The sequence below is a fragment of the Strix uralensis genome, chromosome 3, assembly GCF_047716275.1.
Source record: "Strix uralensis isolate ZFMK-TIS-50842 chromosome 3, bStrUra1, whole genome shotgun sequence".
Taxonomy (NCBI): domain Eukaryota; kingdom Metazoa; phylum Chordata; class Aves; order Strigiformes; family Strigidae; genus Strix; species Strix uralensis.
In genome coordinates this window covers 115,290,917-115,310,891 of record NC_133974.1, presented here as the reverse complement: position 1 = coordinate 115,310,891, position 19,975 = coordinate 115,290,917, and the positions used below count along the sequence as shown (strand labels likewise).

The 19,975-nt window shown below is 45.1% G+C and overlaps 1 protein-coding gene across 3 annotated transcripts; it reads left to right on the top strand.

The window, feature by feature from the left end:
* Positions 1–291: 291 nt before the first annotated feature.
* On the top strand, positions 292–19,329 carry SEC23B (SEC23 homolog B, COPII coat complex component). Of its 3 annotated transcripts, XM_074864007.1 has the most exons (21): positions 344–374; positions 1,609–1,890; positions 2,795–3,030; positions 4,196–4,253; positions 4,890–4,976; positions 5,187–5,423; positions 5,805–5,890; positions 6,656–6,800; positions 7,370–7,528; positions 8,351–8,466; positions 9,699–9,822; positions 10,331–10,411; positions 10,744–10,833; positions 11,633–11,739; positions 11,923–12,076; positions 13,712–13,789; positions 14,079–14,240; positions 15,056–15,142; positions 16,732–16,887; positions 17,728–17,793; positions 18,879–19,329. In XM_074864007.1, the coding sequence occupies exons 2-21, from the start codon at positions 1,840–1,842 to the stop codon at positions 18,966–18,968; spliced, it is 2,370 nt and encodes a 789-aa protein (XP_074720108.1). In that variant the 5' UTR covers positions 344–374; positions 1,609–1,839; the 3' UTR covers positions 18,969–19,329. The 3 variants fall into 3 exon arrangements, with proteins under 3 accessions (XP_074720110.1, XP_074720109.1, XP_074720108.1); XM_074864009.1 differs by lacking the exon at positions 1,609–1,890 and having other exon boundaries at positions 292–374; XM_074864008.1 differs by lacking the exon at positions 1,609–1,890 and having other exon boundaries at positions 305–374; positions 2,742–3,030.
* The last annotated feature ends 646 nt before the right edge of the window (positions 19,330–19,975 follow it).

Sequence of the window (19,975 nt, the reverse complement as noted above, 5' to 3'; positions counted from 1 at the left end):
AGAGAGAAGTGGTGTCTCCCACCCCGCAGCTCGCCGGCTGTGCCGGTGCGGGAAGGCGACGCCTTCCCCCCCATATTTAGTAGGGGCACCCCGTTTGTCTCCATTCCAACTCTGCACCTGGCACCCTTAGTCAAGATGGCCTCCCTGACGCCGCCGCTTCGCCATGTTTGGTAGGGTCACGCCGCTTCCCCTCCTTCAGAACGGCGCGTAGGGCGCCCTTAGCCAAGATGTCGGCGAAGCCTCGCCGGGGAAGGGCGGGGCGTGCTGGTGCCGCCATCTTGGCTGCGGGCACCCCGTACCGCTGAGCTGGCCTTGCCTGGCGCGCGGGGCCTGCCGGGAGAGAGCGGCGGCGGGGAGCGGCGCGGCGCGGGCAGGTGGGCGCTGCGGGAGGGTTCCCGGGAGTCCCCGTCCTCTGTGGCTGTCTTGGGGACTGCGGGTGGTGGTGTCCCCCGTGAGGGGAGGCTGGGGGGAGGGTCAGTGACGTCTCCCATGAGGGGGGACTCGGGGAGCCAGTGGCGTTCCCTATAGCGAGGGCTGGGGAGGGATCAGTGGAGTCTCCTGTGAGGGAGGGCTGGGGGGGTGTCAGTGGTGTCTCCTACAGGAGTGTCTGGGAGGTCAGTGGTGTCCCCTATAGCGGGGGCTGGGGGAAGAGTCAGTGTCCCCTGTGAGGGAGGCCTGGGGGGTCAGTGGTGTCCCTTACTGGGAGTGCTGGGGAGGGTCAGTGGTGTCGCCTCCAGCAGTGCTTGCCTGGGGATCAGCAGTGTCCCGTAGAGCAGCACGGGGGCTCAGCAGCATCCCCTGTAGCTTTGCCCGGACCGGGCTGTGCTGAGGGTGCTGGGGCCTGGCAATGCCCCCCAGGGCAGGGCTGGGGTCAGCCGTGTCCCCCGGGGCTGTGCTGAGGGTCAGCAATGGCCCCTGTAGCAGTAGCTTTACCCTACGGCAGCGCTGGGGATCAGCGGGGTGGGGGTCGGAGGTGGCCCCTATGGCTTCACTCGGGATCTGTGGTGTCCTCTGAGCGCTTCCTGGTGAAGGGCTGGGGATCTGTAGTGTCCCCTATAGCTGGGCCGGGCGCAGCAGCTGGGTGATCTGTGGCGTTCCCTGTAGCACTGATAGGAAGCAGCAGCACTGCCTACAGCTTTGCTGGAAGGAGTGGGGGTCAGCAGCGTGCCCTGTAGCAGATCTCATATGGAGCCTGGAATACTACCACCACTCCTCTGCTGAGGCTTTGAAAGGGTCTGTCCTCTCCTGAACAGGGGATTTGGGACCTCCCCACTGCTGGGATGGGCCCTGGGGGTTGCTTCAGAACTGGGGCTGGAGAGCCCTGCACAGGTGGGAGGCTGACAGAAGATTGGGCAGGCACCTGGCCCTAAACCGGCCCCGTACAGCCCTCACTGGGGTGGGGGTGCCTCCCCTCCTGCTGTTGTGACCCCAAAGTGGGGCCATGGCCCGTGCCAAACCCAGCTGGGCAATCAGGATTCAGCCCATGGCAGGGGAGTGGTGCTAGGCTGCAGTTGGAGGAACATGGAGTAAATTTACCCTGTGGTTGCGCTGCATACCTGAGATGTCAGGTGTTTGTCTTGCTGTTCTGACGTGTGGGATCTTTTACAGGGAGGCTCAGGTCTGACTTTTACCTTGAGAGACCCATTTGTGGTGGGGATGTGTTGCTGAACCCTCTGTCCGTCCAGAGGTGGGGATGGAAATACAGGGCAATTCCCTGTGAGCTTGATTTACATCCTTAAGAGCAAGGACAAAGAAAACATCAGTTAGTTTGGAGGTCTGTAGGAAAACATTACATCAAAACTTCTCCTCCTCTGGGAGAGGCGATGCTTCTGATTTCTCATGCCTGTGGCCTTCCTGAATCTCCCACCTGCAGTGAGGACCAGGAGTAAGGTAATCCTGGAGCATCTGCAGCCACAGGTGAACCTCTGAGTTTCCTCAACCGGAGCAGGTTGTGGTGCTGCTGCTCTTGGCTCTGTGAGTTGCTGTCAGTGCTGTGTGGTGTTTGTGGTCTGGATTCGATGAGTGAGTTTTCTGGTAGGCTTGTCCTTCCCTTTCTCAGAGACATCAAAGGTAACGATGGCCTGGGAGCTCTTGTTCATGTCTTAGTCTGAAGAGTTTAGTAAGGCAATACAGAGAGTGACTTCCCTGGTGTGTTGGGGATATCCTTTCTTGAATAGCATGTCTTTTCTGAAGTCTGCTGGACTCTCAAATCCTCCCTTACAAGGAATGGAACACCGTGCCATGCACAGAGGGTGTCTAAAATCACCAAAGACCTTTTTTGACCTTTTTGTCATGTGCTCCTTTCCATCTGTAAGCAGGTCAGGCTGGCAACCAGGTGACATTTGTGATGAGTGTTTTGGTCTCAGACTTGGTCTCCTTTTCTACCCCAAAGGTTTTAGATGAAGGCTTCAGGATGTGTTGCAAATCTGACCTGTTTTCCTTTACTGAGTCAGACAGGATTGCCTTGAGGCCAGCATGAGGCTGAGCTGATATTGGGATGTTAAATGTGGATCATGAGAAAAAAACCCTTGCATTCGGGCTTTGAGTGTCAGATTTCCTTGTTTCTTTGTTGGATTTGATGGTGTTTTAATTGTCTGAAATGTTGATGAGAGCACTGGACAGAAGAGATTAATGTAGTCACATGGTTCATTTGATAATGGGATTAACTCATTGTAACATATTGGCTTTGTCTTGCAATGTCTTGTGCCTACATGTAGTTGATCTACTGATCTCCTTTGCAGGACTGTCGGACAGGCGACCACTGCCTGAACGTGTGTTGCTTACATCCTTTCAGAGCTTCTGCAGTTTCATGGCGACGTACTTGGAGTTCATCCAGCAAAATGAGGAGCGTGATGGAGTGCGTTTCAGCTGGAACGTGTGGCCCTCCAGCAGGCTGGAGGCCACAAGGATGGTTGTCCCCCTGGCCTGTCTTCTGACCCCACTGAAGGAGCGTCTTGACCTGCCACCTGTGCAGTATGAACCGGTGCTTTGTAGCAGGCCGACTTGCAAAGCAGTGCTCAACCCACTCTGGTATGAATTTCTTGGCTGGGGATGTTAAGAGAGGCTGGATAATACCGATTTTTTATCTGAACTTCACTACTTCCTTATTCGCCTTTTTCTTTGCCCGGTGCCTGACAGCCTCTTTCATTTAGATGTAGTGGGTTTGTTAAAATCCATGTGTGCCTAATGAGATACATTGAATGCCAGCCCATTACTAGAGCTGCCAGAACCAGAGGAGAGAAGAGTGCCTTTGGGGAGGCTGTTAAGGCAGAGATGATATGGAAATGGCCAATCCTCTTACCATCCCAGAGAATTTTGTGACGAATGATGAAACTTAAGATAAACAAAGATGCTGATTATACTGATACTGTCCTCTGGGCTGTAATGTTCACTTGGTTTCCTGCTTCCTATACATCCTGCTGTTTGTAGGTCAGTTCCAGCATAAGCATCAAGGTTTTCTTTGAAGTTTTGCTGAGAATTTAAAAGGAATAATCTCAGTCTCAGATCTAGCAACCTGCTCTAGTGGAAGGTGTACCTGCCCATGTAGGGGGGTTGGAACTAGATGATCTTTAAGGTCCCTTCCAACCCAAACCATTCTGTGATTGAGTCCCAAAATCATGATCGTACATACTCGGAGCATAGCACTGGGCTGAGAAAAAGCAGGGAAGGCCAGTAAGAAGAAATAAAAGATGATCAAGCCCGTGAAATAAGAATATGGCCAGGCTTTACTGCACCAGCAGTTACAGGATGTCATAAGGGGCTGAGGAGAATAAACTCTTTGGGGCAGGGAACAGCCTATTTGTTCAGTGTTTGCACAGGATCTGGGTGAATGGCTCCTGCTGCTGTGTGACTGGAGTGCTTGTGTGCTACAGCTGTACAAACAATAAGATGCCTGAGATAAGCCCAAGTGTGGTGAAAGAATGATTAGACCCAAGTCTTTGTCTGCTGAAGGCTAAGCTCCGGAGAGCTGTCAGTGGTCTATCATGCTGACAAACCTGGAAGTGGCAGGGCTGGATGAGCTGATGGACTTTCTGGCCATAGAACAAGAGTCTGAATCCCTACAACTCTTGTCGTTCAGTTTGGAGTTCTGATACTCTGTTTCTTCCTCGGTGCTGTGAACCAGCATAGATAATTGTGAAGCTGTGCTGTAAAATTGTTCCTATAGCTATACTAACGCCTCATCTTTCCCTTGCAGCCAAGTTGACTATCGGGCCAAGCTCTGGGCTTGTAACTTCTGTTTTCAGAGAAATCAGGTAAGCTGGAAAAAGATCAGCCCTTCCATCCTTTCAGTGAACATTTTATTGATGGCCTCCCCTGGCAAAGGATGTTAAGCATAAATTCCACTTTTCTAGATTCCTTCTCTTGGCCTTTTTTCTCTTGCTGAACCCAGGTAGAGTACTTGTTAGTGGGTCTGTTTTACCTGACATCTTGTCTATTTTCAGTTCAGTTTTGCCAGTGATTTTACCAGCATGCAGGGAATAGGAAGGAGATAAAAATGCTATTTTGTCCCATGTGTTTCGAGTGTGTTTTTTGCACTTGACATTTATTGTTCTTGCCAAGTATTAAATTCATTAGATTTGAGTAGACTTTTGCCATCAGAAACTGTTGCGTGGCTAAGTGAATTTCAGCTAATGCATAGTCGCTGCTTTAGTCCTACCTTTTATTTGCGCTGGATTGAGCAGCTGTCCGTACTGCTGGCCACTTGTTGTCTGTGCTTAGGAAAACAACAGTGTGAGTCTCTTGTCATGAATTAATCAGGTTGGTGCAGTGGCAGTAAATAAAGAGTTGAATAACCCCATCATGAGCAGGGCAGCCTCTGCACTGCAGAGGAGGGCCCTACATTTCTGTCCTGCAACTTCCTTGTCCTAATTTTTTGTTCTCTTTTTCAGTTCCCTCCAGCATATGCAGGCATATCTGAAGTTAATCAACCAGCGGAGCTTATGCCTCAGTTTTCAACAATTGAATATATAGTGCAGGTAAATGAATCATAGACAAGTTTGAAACCCCCAGAATTGTCTTCTGTGTGACAGATTATGTATATATTAGATTTACTTAAGATAATGCAATTAAATAACATTTCTGCAAGGTGCTTAATATGGGGCTCATTTTATTCCTTGACTGGAGGCATTCTGAAGTGTCACCTGGCATATGCAGGCACCTAGTAAATCCATCTCTTTCCACATTAGCGAGGTCCACAGACACCATTGATCTTTCTGTATGTTGTTGACACGTGCTTGGAAGAGGAGGACTTGCAGGCACTGAAGGAGTCCCTCCAGATGTCCCTAAGTCTGCTGCCTGCTGACGCTCTGGTGGGGCTTATCACTTTTGGGAGAATGGTCCAGGTTCACGAGCTGAGCTGTGAAGGAATTTCCAAGAGCTACGTGTTTAGGGGCACGAAAGACCTGACAGCTAAGCAAATACAGGTATGTTCTGCCATCTCTTAGGCCAGTGACTTGTTCCTGTTAGCTCTGTTGACATCACCGTGGGTCTTTCAAGTGCTGGGCTCTCAGGGAGGAAGCAGGGTTCAGTGCTTTTAACTGTTAGCCTGTTTCCCTCCCAATATCTGTATTGTATTTTTGCCATTGTAAATTCCTTGGAAGCTTGTCCAAGATAGAGTTTGTGTATCTCGTATAATGGACCCATCGATCCATTCCTAACAGGAGTGCAAAGATTAATAATTTCACAGATTTTAATGTGTTTAATGCTACAGTATTGCAGGCCTCAGGGTATATTGCTTGACATCAAATAATATATTTAATGTTTGAATAGTACATCTCCTCTGTCTCCTCTTTACTATTCTCTAGGATATGCTTGGGCTTTCAAGGCCAGCTGTCCCCATTCAACAGGGAAGACCTCTTCAAACTCCAGAGCAACCTGTTATTTCAAGCAGGTAAGCTGCACCACCACAGCAGGGCAGATGTTTTATGCCCCTTTGGGTTTACGCTTCTAAACCTGGGTTTCCCAAGAGGAGTCTTGTTAAGAAGATTTAGATGGTATTGTTTTGTCACATTAGGTGATATGTATGGATGGGATTTACTAGAGCCGCAGGCAATGTATTAGACTTCTATAGTATCTTGGTTTTGCAGTTGCAAGCACATGATTACCATTCGGGCTGGATCTCTAGTTGAAAAACTAGCTGTCTTTGAAAAGCATATTGCTCAGGAGTCGTTTGGAGCAAGGGCCTGTCTTTTTGATTGACCAGCCAATGGGGGGCCTGGTCTATGCATAACAGTTCTACAAACCACTCCCTACTCCCTTGACCCAGCAAGTCCAAAAAATGATTGACAGGCAAGCGGTGACCCCTGAACAGTAAAGCTGTATTGGACTCTGTTGAATACAGTTTTCTCATCCTCAGCTCCTCTTTTTCAGTGGCAGCCCTTGTGTGTTTTGGTAGACTAAATCACTGTTGAAGTTCTTTCCTATGCTTTATATGACTTTGACTTCTTGTCAGTTCCTGATGTCTTGCTTTTATCAATTTTTTTATTTTGCACAGGTCTGTTATTTTAGAAAGTTTGGATGTAAGAAGGGAACGTGCATGTGACTTTTTGCTTCTAATAACTATCTCAGTGCAATTTATGTATGCCAGGAACAAAGAGGGACTTACTTTCTTCTCTAAACTTGCAAGCAGGAAAACATTTTATTTGTGTTTTTGCAGGTTTCTTCAGCCAGTACATAAGATTGACATGAATTTAACAGATCTACTTGGAGAACTGCAAAGGGACCCGTGGCCAGTGACCCAGGGAAAGAGGCCTTTACGTTCCACTGGAGTAGCTCTTTCGATCGCTGTTGGCTTATTGGAGGTACTCTTGGTACTCTTAGTGCTGTTGTTTGAGATGGGCTGGCAAAAGCAAGCACCTGGCAGTCTTTGCTGACACATGTGCAGGTGTCAGTCCAGCTTGGTCTGTAGCCCAGTTACATTGGGTGCAGAGGTGCAGTTTGTCTCTGCTGACATATGACATGTATTAGCACCAGCTGGTGTAGAGTGAGCAGGAGTTTACGTCTAAATAGTAAAATATGCAGGTGATCAAGGTCTCTGATTCTTCTGTGTATTGCCACGTGGAAGTGACACGATGCACTGGGTTTATCTGAGGGTCATCTAAGATGTAAGCAAAAGGAACAGAAACTGCTTGCTTCCTCTTAGGAAGACACAAAGCTTGATGTAGCTTGAGTCTAAACTTGAGAGTGCTATGACTGTCAGGAAATGCATCGCTCTTTATCAGGTGGCCTCTAGCAGAGACAGATCCCTAATGACATTGCAGAAACGCAGGCACTTCTCTAATGAAAGCATTTGTTGCCATTTAATCAGTCTCTCTCCCTTCTTTTTTTCCTCCCCCCTGTTCTCTGATATAAGTCTTTATTTTTATTTTAGGGCACATTTCCAAACACAGGGGCCAGAATAATGCTGTTTACAGGTGGGCCACCAACACAAGGACCAGGCATGGTGGTAGGAGATGAACTGAAAACACCCATCCGTTCTTGGCACGACATAGAGAAGGACAACGCAAGGTTCATGAAGAAGGCCACCAAAGTAGGTGCTAGTGCCTGCTGGGTGTGTTTAAAAACAAAAACTGAATATTGTGGCAGAACACTAAATTGGGGGGGAAGGATATAACACAAACCTACATATGCTGCTGTGTTGACAGCTGCGCAGTGTCCTTCCCCAGGGAACAAATGTATTCCATTCTCTTGATGTGGGAACAGTATGTCCAGATATTTGCATGGTTGTCCTCAAAGTGCCTGAGCCTTTTGTGTACGTTAAATTGTGAGAAGGGTCAAGGGAAGGGTAAAAAAGACTTCCTCCTAGATACTTGTCCAGCATGGTCTGGTGCCTTCTCAGAGAAATAAGTATTTCAGTGTTGTTTCTTAGCTGGTAGTGGGTGGAGAGTTTGTTCATCAGCATCGTTGTATCTTCTTCTGGGGAGGAGAAAACCTGTCTTCCAAGAATTGGTCACTTCCAGAAAGCCTCCTTTGTCTTCTTGACATATGAAACAACAGTTAAAATAGTAAAAATGTCAGATACGAAGTGTGCCTGTCAGCTTAGGGAAACCAGTATGACACATGTTCTCTTAACTATCACCTGGAAACCTTTGGGTTTCCGCTAAGTTATCACAGGCAAAGATCCCATGCAATTCATGCACTCTCTGTATTTGTGACATGCAACTCAAGCTCATCCAAGTGCAAACATCCTAGGAGGGAGAAGTGTGCTCCAGCAGAGCTGTAAGAGCAAACAGCTGTTTAGTTACCACGGCACTCGTAATTACTTCTTTTGTACCCTGTGTTGGCCTCAGCTGGAGAGCAGTAGAAAAATTGCCCATTGCAGCATCCTAAACACCATGTCTGTTTTCCCCAGCACTACGAGACTCTGGCTAATCGCACTGCAACCAACGGGCATTGCATCGACATCTATGCCTGTGCCCTGGATCAGACTGGACTGCTAGAGATGAAGTGTTGTGCAAACCTCACTGGGTATGTTTGTAGCAGGAGAGCACAAAGTTGACAGATGTATTTTTATTTTTTTTTTGTGGAGGGGGAGAATGGTTCAGAAAGCGGTTAAGTTTGCTGTCAGGACAAAAGGGTGAGATTTATATCATTCTATTCTAAACTGTGGTTTGAATTTGCCAGGAATTATATGGCAAACCTCACCTGATCCCAGACCACATTTCTGAAGTCTCAAAACAGCATGTGAATTAGCACTGCTGATAGAAAACTCGATGTCCTGCTTTGAGAAAGGTATTCTAAAGCATGGTGCAACATGCCTTTTGCAAATGCCTTCTGCCTCCTTGGGAGATAGCAAGTATCCTTTCCAGAATTTATGGGATAGAGATGCCGTGCTTTGTGGTGTGTGCATGACCAAAGTGCCATCAGAAGAGCAGACTGTCAGGCGTGGTGGGTAGAAGCATTCCTTGTGTGGGCCATATTTTCTCTGCTTAAGAGCTCACTTGTGCTTTCTCCAGGGATTCTTGGCTTCTGTGGATCTAGTTTTAAGTGACATCTCTAAGGGATAAATGTCTGTGTTCCATATTGCTGAAAACATTATGGTCTCTGTGAGGAAGGCTATGTGCTAAACCGGGCCTTTTAGGGACTCAGCAGGTCTTACTGGCCATTTAAAATCTGCTGTGTCTAGTGGGTCAGAGGATGGTTTGAGCAAATGCAAGGTATTTGTAAATAATCATGTAGTACTTAGTAAGCAGAACAGAGATTGTCTGACCCTTTGGTTTGACCCTTGACCCTTTGGTTTGACCCTTGACTAAGCTCTGTCTGATCAGGCCTGGGTTTACCAAGGCACTTAGGGAGGGCACAGCACAGACCCGTGCACCTCTCCTTGTGCTGCAGTGGTGCAGCCATCCTGTCTGTAGTGTGGGTGGTTCCAGTCCTGCTCAGGGAAAGCAGGCTGAGCAACTCTCTTTCCTGAGTTGAGATATTTCTAACTGGTGGAACATGAGCATTTTTAAGGCAGCTAAAGGGATGGCAAGAAATATAGTTGAGAAAACAAGCTGGCAAAGATGGAGCATTATCTTGTCTGGCTTTGGAGGAGGCGTCCATGAATCTGTGTTCCCTGATGTGAATTTTACCTATGCAAAGGCATGCTTAAAACAGTTTCTGCATGTGTTTGCATGCATGGAGGCATGTATCCTTTGTGCTTTCCTTCTAGTTCCCAGTTGCTTCAGTTCCCTTGTGTGTTGATTTTTCTTTCCCAGAGGACACATGGTGATGGGAGACTCCTTCAACACTTCTCTCTTCAAGCAGACCTTCCAGCGGGTATTTAACAAAGGGTTCAACGGGGAATTTCGGATGGCTTTTGGTGCAAATTTGGATGTGAAGGTGAGATTAGTTTCATTGGATGACAGTAACTGGGAAATACAAGTGCTGTTCATTCAAAAGTCAATTTAAGTATCTGGGGTGTAGAAAATTCTGTATGTTTGAGGTCAGCCATAGCGCCTGTTTTGGGAGAAGCACCGTACTGGAGTGAGTGGAGGGATTTTTGTTTGGGAGCTTATTAAGTTTGTGTTTGGGGTTTTTTTGGGGGTTTTTTTGTTTAAAAAAAGAAGCTGAGCTCAGCCTCTCTTCACTCAGCAAGGAAAATTTTCATACTTTCTCGTGGTCACTATAAAAATGTCTTCATTATTAAAATATGACTTTGTAGATTCTCTTATGTTCGTTAACTGAAGCAGTAGGTGATCTGGAAGAGTACACAGAGATGCCTTCCCTGACAGCCATGTGTATCCATCATCTGATCAAAGCTGAACAACCGATTTAGTCTGTGTGTATTCTATTTGACTGACTTGATTTAAAACAATCAATCAAACCAACTTTTTTTACCTTGTTCTAGACCTCTAGGGAGCTGAAAATTGCAGGAGCTATTGGACCATGCATATCCCTGAATGCTAAGGGGCCATGTGTCTCTGAAAACGTAAGTTTCTGACATGGAAAAATCTTTACTAATGAAGAAAATAAACAGTGCAAAGTTTCTGTCTAGACCTACAGCTGAGCTAGAATGTCAGAGTTTTCAAGGAGAAGAACATTTTGGAAACATCCCTATGAACAGACTGTCTTTCCTAGATGAAATTTTTGCACCATAAGGGTTTCTTTTAACTGTATGGCCTTCAGTAACTTCATTCGCACCCAAAAGATAAGAAATCTAGAAGGCCTGTTGTAACTTGTACCTCTGATCAGAATTTAACATAAGCTTGCCTTACCTGCTGCTAGAGACAAAATTGCTGCTTTCTTTTTGATTCTGTGCAGGAGCTTGGAATTGGAGGAACATCTCAATGGAAAGTGTGTAGTCTGGATCCCAGCACAACTCTGGCCATTTACTTTGAAGTGGTAAATCAGGTCAGGCCTGGCTTCCCTTTTTTTTATTGTCATCTTTTTTAGAGACCAAACTATTTGTTTCTAACAGGGACAGAAAAAGCAATGACATCCCCTGTGTTGCAGATGGATGGTTGCAAAGCAACCAAGTGTTTTGTGCCAAAGAAATAGTCTCAGAGGTTGTTTTCATATGCATAAATTGCCTAATATTTTTGTTCTGTACAAAACCTGGATTCTTGCCTTGTCTTCTTCCTATAGTATTTATTTAACAAAGAAGAAATTGGGTTTTGCCAGTAGGTGCTGTGGAGAATAAAAGTATAAATACCTTCAAATTCTTTGAGAATTGGTCCTCCAGCTTGTAATAACTTGATGGTTCAGAAGTAACTTTTGGCTGCGGAAGTTTCTGAGCACGTGGCAGCTAGAAGTTATGAAGGCTACCCCAAAGGAATGCAGTTCCACGTGTGTGTGTGTGTCTGCTGTGTGGGTTTGTTACTGTTGTGAATAGGATGGTTGACTCACAGGACCTTTGCTCAGACCTCGTACTGCCATTCTTGTGTTCGTTGCTGTAGAGACGGTAAGTTGCTGCCATGCTTTAAGGGGCAAGTTGAGGAAGTGTCACGCCCAGTATTAAATGGGCCCAGCAACACTTGACTCTGAGGGCTGCTGGAAAACACAACACTAACAGACATGGGTCTCTTCTCTGGTCTCTCTCTAGCTTGTACTTATTCTATGATTGCTCAGATAATGCCCTGGAGTTCTCTGTAGCATACAGACTTATGGAAAAGCCAGCCTGTTTTGAAGGCTTACCTTGTTTCGTTTGCAGCACAACGCACCAATACCTCAGGGAGGCAGAGGGGCAGTGCAGTTTGTCACTCAGTATCAACACTCTAGCACGCAGAAACGTATTCGTGTCACCACCATAGCCAGAAAGTGAGTATCTCATGCCAGTTCTTTGGCAGAATGGCAGAAACTTAAGCTGCAGTCTCTACTGGAATTTTTCTACCTTTTTGTTGCATGCATTGGCCGCAGAGTATTTGGCATAAGGAGGATGAATCTGGTTTGGGTTTTGCTGAAGGTAGACCACGTAGCACTAATCCTTTACTAACCCTATAGTTGGGCAGATGCACAGAGTCAGCTCCAGCATATAGAAGCTGCGTTTGACCAGGAAGCAGCTGCTGTGCTGATGGCACGACTGGGAGTGTACAGAGCTGAATCTGAGGAGGGACCTGATGTTCTGCGGTGGCTGGACAGACAGCTGATCAGACTGGTAAGTCCAATAGACTGCAGTGGGGTGCATTCTTGATTTTAGTAAAAGTGGACTCTGGAAATGAAAACAGTATTCTTTTTCCAGATTGACTTGCTTCATTTGTGCTCTGATCACGGTCACACAGTCGTAGCATGTGATAGCTCAAAAGCCAGTGTGATTGGTGAATTTGTGATGGGGTAGATAAACATCCCATCATGATGAAAGGGTTAAACCTGAGATTAAAGAAGTGATAGTGAAACACAGAATAATGCGGGTGGGAAGGCACCTCTGGGGCTCTCTGGTTCAACCCCCATGCTCAAAGAAGGACCAGCTTTGAAATTAGAGTAGTTGCTCCAGGTCTTGTTCAGTTGAGTTTTGAAGATCTCCAAAGATGGAATTTATCTTGCTTCCCTCGACAACCTGTTCCAATGTTTGATCACAGTCACTGTGATTTTTTTTTTTGATTTTTTTTTTTTCTTCCCCTCCCTTCCTCACCACCTCAGAATTTTCATTTCTCCAGTTACCTGTCAGGTAGCTGTAGACAGCGATATGACTCCCTGATCCCACTCTTCACAGCTGAACAAAACCAGCTTTTTCAGCCTGATTTAATGGAAAAACTTTTTCCCTGATTTAATGGAAAAAAATGGGTAGTACTAGAAGCACTATTTCTCTCATTCTTAGATAATTTCAAATCTAGGTTTTATATATATATAAAAAAAATTAGATAAATATATTGAATCATTATTCTCATTCCAGTAAGATACAGAAAACACTGATGTAAAGAAAAATAACCTGTAAATTTTAGATTACTTGTTGTTGTCATATTTCTACATGAGGTGCTCCAGCCCCTGACCAGCCTGGTGGCCTCTGCTAAACTCAGTCCAGTATATCCATGGCTGTCTTGCACTGGAGAGCCCGAAACTGGACACAGCATTCAGACATGGGCTCACCGATGCCAAGTTCTGGGTAGTAATCACTTCTGCAGCTTCTTCACACTGTCTCTTGCTTTGAATTTCACAAGCCTGAATTGCCTAAATCAGTTCTGGCTTTGTCCAAACACCCATGTGGAGTTGATACTAACAGATACGGCACACCAGCCACTGAAAAAACAGGGCCAGTATCAAATAAAGATTTGAGCACCAAAACACACAGGCATGCTGCATGCTGAAATGATTGTGGAGTCATTTACAGTTAAATTGCTAAAAACCATTGATGCTTCTTATTTTCAGTGAAGTAGTTGGTGAAATGCCAATCTGCTACTGCTCTAGAAGGAAGTAGAGTTGCTGCAGAAGTGTTTCATAGTGTACAAAGCAGCTTAGGTATAATGTAGTATCCCTGATTTAATGGAAGAAATTGTGTAGTACTAGAAGCACTATTTCTTTCATTCTTAGATAATTTCAAATCTAGGTTTTAAAAAAAATAGATAAATATATTGAATCATTATTCTCATTCCAGTAAGATACAGAAAACGCTGATGTAAAGAAAAATAACCTGTAAATTTTAGATTACTTGTTATTGTCATGTTCATGCCATGGTCGCTCTGTTTAAAAACAACCAAAAGAAACCCCCCCTCAAAGTGTTAATTCTAAAAAGAAATAGTAAAAAAATAGGAAAAAGCGAGAGAGTTAACCAAAGTATTAATTTTTCTTTCAACAGTGTCAGAAATTTGGACAATACAACAAAGATGATCCCAACTCCTTCAGATTGTCAGAATCGTTTTCTTTGTATCCCCAGGTAAGAACTTCATTTCCCACAGCTGTGGGAAGAGTGTGCAAGGGTGAGCGAGAGTGGTGATAAAACATTTTGTACCATTTATCAGATTCAAGAGAGGAGGAACAGATGCTTTTTTAATTTGGTGGGCTGGTCCTATGGGGTGCTGCAAATGACTAAAGGAAGAACTCTGAGGAGTTAATAAGGGGTAGACTTTTTTCCAAAGAATTTGCTGTTCAGAAAGATTGGACTTGGGTGCTGAAGTTTTGGCAACTTGCTGACATTTCTCTTCTTCCTCATCTTTCTGGTGCAGTTCATGTTCCATCTGCGACGCTCCCCGTTCCTGCAGGTCTTCAATAACAGTCCAGATGAATCTTCTTATTACCGTCACCACTTTGCTAGGCAAGATCTGACCCAGTCTCTCATTATGATCCAGCCTATCCTTTATGCTTATTCTTTCCATGGACCTCCTGAGGTGAGTCCCTGTTTAACAGGAAGAGGTGGATCAATCCAAAATAAGAAGTATTCAGTCAGTAACACTATTTCAGCAGAAAGGCCCCTATATATTTTTTTAATCAAGGTAATTATTAAAGGATGAGATGGGGCAATGTGAAATATGAATTGTGTTTTCAGTAAGCTTACAGCTTTGATTAAAAAAAACCCCAAAACAACCCCTTGCCCCTGCCAAGCCATAGCCTCTGCCCCCCAACATCTGGTGAATCTTGTGGCTGTCAGTATCACTTTTGTTTCTGTGGCAGAGACTGCCATCTCCCTGCAAGTAAGTCAGCAAGCCTCAGGCCTCTCAGATCATAATCTCCCATCAGCTGCTTGTTTTCAGTTGTTTATGCAGTGGTGTTTAAGTATGTGCAAGTATTCAATGGACAGACACGGATTCCCTTATATTGACAGCTTCCTTGAGAGGAGTGTGTCTGGCAGGAAAGAAACGCAGGAGCTGCTGGAGTAACACTGTGAAACCTTGGCAGCGTTTGCCAGAGTTCACGTTACTCCTTATTATTCTTGAGATACTTTTGTTCAAGATCATTTCAAATTAAACATGGATAGCCACAGAAATTGCTCTCTTTCATCCTGTGCTTCATACAGTAGCTGATAACGTGCTGCTCCATTCGGTGGTGCTGCAGGAGGCTGACTGTGGTCTGCAAGGTGGGCTGACAGCCCTTGGTGGAGTTGTGTCTATATGGGCAAGGCTGAGCAAGATGTCCGGCCAACCATGAAGGTTAATACAGCTCTGAGGGCTTAGGGGTGCCTGACTTTCTTCTTTATTTTCCCCAGCCAGTGCTTTTGGACAGCAGCAGTATTCTTCCTGACAGAATCCTACTGATGGATACTTTCTTCCAGATAGTTATCTACCTTGGTGAGGTACAGTGAAACACATTCTCTTTCTCTGTGTGCACTCCCTCCCTCCTGCCACGCATGCAGACAGCGTCACTGTTAGTATAAAATAATCTGCTTGCAAAGCCCACACTAGCATAATGACATTGTATACATGCTGCCAGTTTTAATACAATTTCACCACCGAGTTAACAAACAAATCCTACTGGAGTTGCTAAGGATGTGTTCTGCACTGAGCAACAGCTGTCATGTTAGCTTGGTAACAAAGGTGGTCCCTTACCATGCCTGGAAAAGGCCAGAGAAACTTGAAACTAAGCAGGGCAGAGAGCTGCAGTTTGATTTTTCAGACACGTGACATACTTGGTTGCTGGATTTTGACACTTAAGTACTGCTGCTCTTTAAGAAATCAGTTATGAATTTTTCCAGTTTTTGCTTTTAAATACTGGATGTGGTTGACAGCTCTCCTATATTCCTTTCATCGTGACTGAGGTAAGTGCTTAGGTACTGGCCCTTTCTAAATGTCCAGATTTATACCAATATCCAAAGCCTTGGCTCTCCAGTGCCTCTTCAGTATGCAGACCTGTAGATCTGTATTTCAGACCTGTCAGGTTCTGTAAGGGAGCGGTATGCTACCATAGCTGAATAATAGAAATGGCTCACATCCTAAAGTAGTTATGGGGTAAGGGGTGAAGAGGAAACTGGCTTTCCACTTCTTTCTCTGGAAATTCCCTGTTCTTTGGTGCCTTTTTTTTCCCCTCATATCCTGTGTAGTCCTGCTTGGGGAGTGGCCCTCATCCAGTTTCTTCTACCTAAACATGGCATCAGATTGGAGTAGTTTAAATACACATGTTTTGGTTTATGGTCAAACATTCCTATTAGTAAAAACTTTTTGGGAGGCATTTTAACTCTTCTCTTTGTTTTTGAACTAAAGTTACTTCACTGATATTTAATGACTTAGAATGCTTGAAGTTTGGCATGATGGTTTGCAGCAGCTCCATTATTAGCTCCTGACTTCACTACATGTAGGATTTGTTCCCTTTGAGAAGTGAGCAGGGATACCCAATTGACATGAACAGGAGTTGAACACTTGAGTCAATGATAATAAATCTTCCAGAGTTACCTTAAATAGTTTCTACCTACTGTTGCAGAGCAAGACACTCAGCCACTGGGTGAAATTTAGACATAGGAAGAGCTAAGTGTGTGACCTGTGTATGTGTAAAACAATTGCTAGGTACATATGGTTACATATTGAAAATACTGCAAAGCAATGGCTGCTTAATTTAAGACCAAGTCAGATTCAAAATGTCAGTGATTTATAAATGGTTTGTGTTTCTGTGTTGGTGCAGGCTGAAACACAGAGGCCTGAAGATCACTTTCAACAAATTGCTCTTGCACTGCACAAACGGCTACAAGCTTTTGTGTTGAGTGCCTGTCCTTAAATTCAGGGATAGAAACTAAATAATGTTATTGCCAGAGTAGTGAAAACATGCATTTACCCTGTGCTCTGTAAGCAGAAGTACATGTAACATTCTGCTGCTTTAAGACATGAAGGTTAAAAAGGGGAGGTTTGCAGACATCTCTACTATTTATTCATTTCCTCCCTATCCCGCCAACAGACTATCGCACAGTGGCAGAAAGCTGGTTACCAAGACATGCCTGAGTATGAAAACTTCAAGCACCTACTGCAAGCCCCACTGGATGATGCACAGGAAATCTTGCAGACTAGATTCCCAATGCCGCGTTACATCCACACTGAACATGGGGGCAGTCAGGTAAGGAGGTTTACTGAGGAACTCTTTCTGTTGTTCAATAGTGCAAACAGCTGTCTTCCTGCTTGACTAAAAGGATAGTTCTGTAAGTTAAATACAGTGGTAATTTAGCTCTTCAAAGTACAGTTTGCATATTTTCTCATGAGCTTTTACTACAACTTTGTCTTTTAATAAGCCAATCACTTGCTGGATATGCTTTTGAAATAGGATGGAAGAAACCAGAAAAAGCCAGCCTAAATATCTTTCTATTCCCCAAAGAAGGGGGAAAGAAATGATTTGGCTGTGTATCTAAACTTATCCAAGACAGGGAGTGCAGTTAGCTTGCTAGGACAGTACGAATGATTGAGCATCTGTTCCTTTATTCTCTAATGCTGAACGAGTATATAAAATAGTTCCTATTTTTGCTCTTCCTGGAATTGCAGTTATGCTGTGCTTGTCTGTGCCTAGCATGTTTGTAGCAGTGAAGAGGCAGGAATCAATGGTCCAAACCAAAGACTTGATATTAATTTTTGATGTGACCGTGTTACGCTGGTCCTCCACTGACCTTTTTTCTGAAGAGCGGATGGGGGCATGCGAGGGACAGTGCTGGTGACATGCCCGTGTCGCGTGGAACCAGAGCTGCCCTGCCAGGCGAGTGCCACTTGCTATAGCAGAGCACTCTGTGCCCCTTGGAGACAAGTTGTCTGTGAAGCAGGGCTGCTTCTGGACTTTACCTGTTTAAGTTAAATTAGTACCTTGCTTGCAAAAGCAGAGGAACATTACCAGTCATGTATCTAAGGTGGTAAGAAATCTTGAGGGTCTGTCATTTCACAAAACTACTTCTCTAATGTTTTATCTTGATAGGCCCGGTTCCTCTTGTCTAAAGTCAACCCTTCTCAGACCCACAATAACCTCTATGCATGGGGACAGGTAAGCAATGGAAGAGGTGCTCATGGTTGGGAATGCTGTAAAATGTACATTTACGTATTTGTCTATGCAGTAGCTCTCCTGTTTCAACACATGGCCACAAGCCGTGAGCAGATTACATTTGTCCTGTTTCTTACCTAAGAGCTTTTTGCAGATGTATGTGACTGGATTGAAAAAATCTTACAGTGCTTTCCAGTGCAAGGAGACAAGGTTATTTCTGTGTACCAAAGATCTGATAATGGCATTACTAGCTGAGACTGCAATAATTATAGTGTTTTAAAAGGCACAACTGATTTATCTCTAGATTTGTCTCTAAAGCTTAGTCAGGTTAGATTTTTATTCAATCTCCTTATTCAAGTCCTTGGTTGTTGATAAGATACAGTACTAGTGAGGAGCACTAGATAAGATGATCAGAATACTGTTTTCAGGCCCAGGTGACTAAACCAACTTTCAAAATCCAGTTGACTTTGGGGCTTTTTCTCAATGGATCCAAGGAACGGCTGTCCAAATGGAGGTGCTGCTACAGCAGCTCGGTACCTCAGCAGCTTGATGACAGGAGATGAGTGGTTTCCACAAGGAGTGCTTTGCCCCTTTGGTCTCCCTTCCTGATCCCAGCTACATGTGGGGCACAGGCAGACCAGGAGAATTTTCTGTGGTGGCTGCTGTTGAAGGAAGCAGCTAATTTGATGTGGAAATTTATCTTGACCCTTCCTACAAATGTGATTTAAAACTCTTAGGTCACAGTGTATTTAGTACTCTGGAAAAAGTAACAAGCATGTGGATACATATAGATCTAATTCATCTGAGAATACTAGACTTGTATATCCTCTTCCTTTACCTTGTTTGTGTAGAGCTTTGGGCAGCAAAGAGACTCTTTTTTTCCAGTAGTTCAGATAGCACTAAAGGATATGTCAGTGCTGCTTGCCGAAGAGTAGCATCTTTCCACTAGATATCTGTCCTTTGCAGGAAAACAGGTGGTTGATTTAGCAGGCAGTTAAGTTTAGAGTGCTGACATCTGATTGGCTTTCAGTTAGTACCCAGTGTTAACACCATGATTTTAGGCTCATTATTTCTTTATTTGTCTGCAGGAATCAGGAGCTCCAATCTTGACAGATGATGTTAGTCTCCAGGTATTCATGGACCATCTAAAAAAGCTGGCAGTTTCAAGTGCATCATGACTTTGATCAAACCAAGAAGCAAGAACAGAAGAGTTACATAGATCATGTTGGTGACAGAAGTGGAGCAATTACTTACATTTCCTTCTCTCTTTTAGACTAAGGTTTTAAAGTATGAAATGAAATAAATATTCAGGAAGAGTTTTTTACTTGGCCCTTCTAGATATTAATTTATTTTTATTCCTCTTTGTCTATATTCTGTTTACTTTACATTTTTCATATATTGTAATTAGAGCTAAAGGATGTTTTAGCCAATATAGATTTTAACAGTCTTTAGCTTAATTTTTAGTGTTGTGTGTTCTTAAATGGTGTCTTTTAGCAGCCAGGGACTGTATTAATGAAAAATAAAATTGGGTAAGTGTTACTATTTAGTGCTCTCCCTAATTCAGCTGTATCTGCACTGGAGTTGGCCTACCTCCTTTTCCTGTTTGAAAATGTAACACTGGGGTACATACATTGTATTGAAAATAATTTTGAGAAGCTCCTAAAGGTAAGACAGTGCGGAAGAAGTATTAGATGGTGAAGAATACTTTGACAGACCCAGGGAGGGGGCGAGACGTACAACCCGCTGTGAGCGTGACAGCGGCGTGCTGAAGCATTGCCTCTGGGTCACCGGGATGCGGGCCTGCACGTCCGCCCCTCCCTTCTCTCACTTTAGCGCTGCATTAACGGGCTTGAAAACGGCCCGGAGAGCCGGCGCTGCCGCTGCTGCTAACTCGGGATCTGCATCTCAGCAAGACGCTGCCCGGGGGGCTCCAGGGCCGGGCTCAATCCTCTCACACCCCCTCCGCCGCGTCAGTCGCGGAGCTCCCGCCCAAACTCCGTTCTCAGCCGCTGCCGTGCAACCCCCTCGCCGTGCCGTGACGCTCCCACCGCCCCCAGGCGCGGTGTCCCCAGCGGGAGCAGAGGCTTCCTGTAATGGCGGCAGGAGCCGCCCGACCCCCGCGCCCCGTCACCGCCCTCCGGTGGGTCCCGCCCCGCCGCCAGGGCGCACGCGCACACCGGCGTTC

What these genes read in the sequence shown, in the direction of transcription:
- SEC23B (XM_074864007.1), top strand. Translation starts at nt 1,840, where the DNA reads ATGCCTGTGGCCTTCCTGAATCTCCCACCTGCAGTGAGGACCAGGAGT. An exon ending in ACTTTGAAGTGGTAAATCAG is followed by an intron (nt 10,834 to 11,632) that starts GTCAGGCCTGGC and finishes TTTCGTTTGCAG; the next exon opens with CACAACGCACCAATACCTCA. An exon ending in TAGTTATCTACCTTGGTGAG is followed by an intron (nt 15,143 to 16,731) that starts GTACAGTGAAAC and finishes TCCCGCCAACAG; the next exon opens with ACTATCGCACAGTGGCAGAA.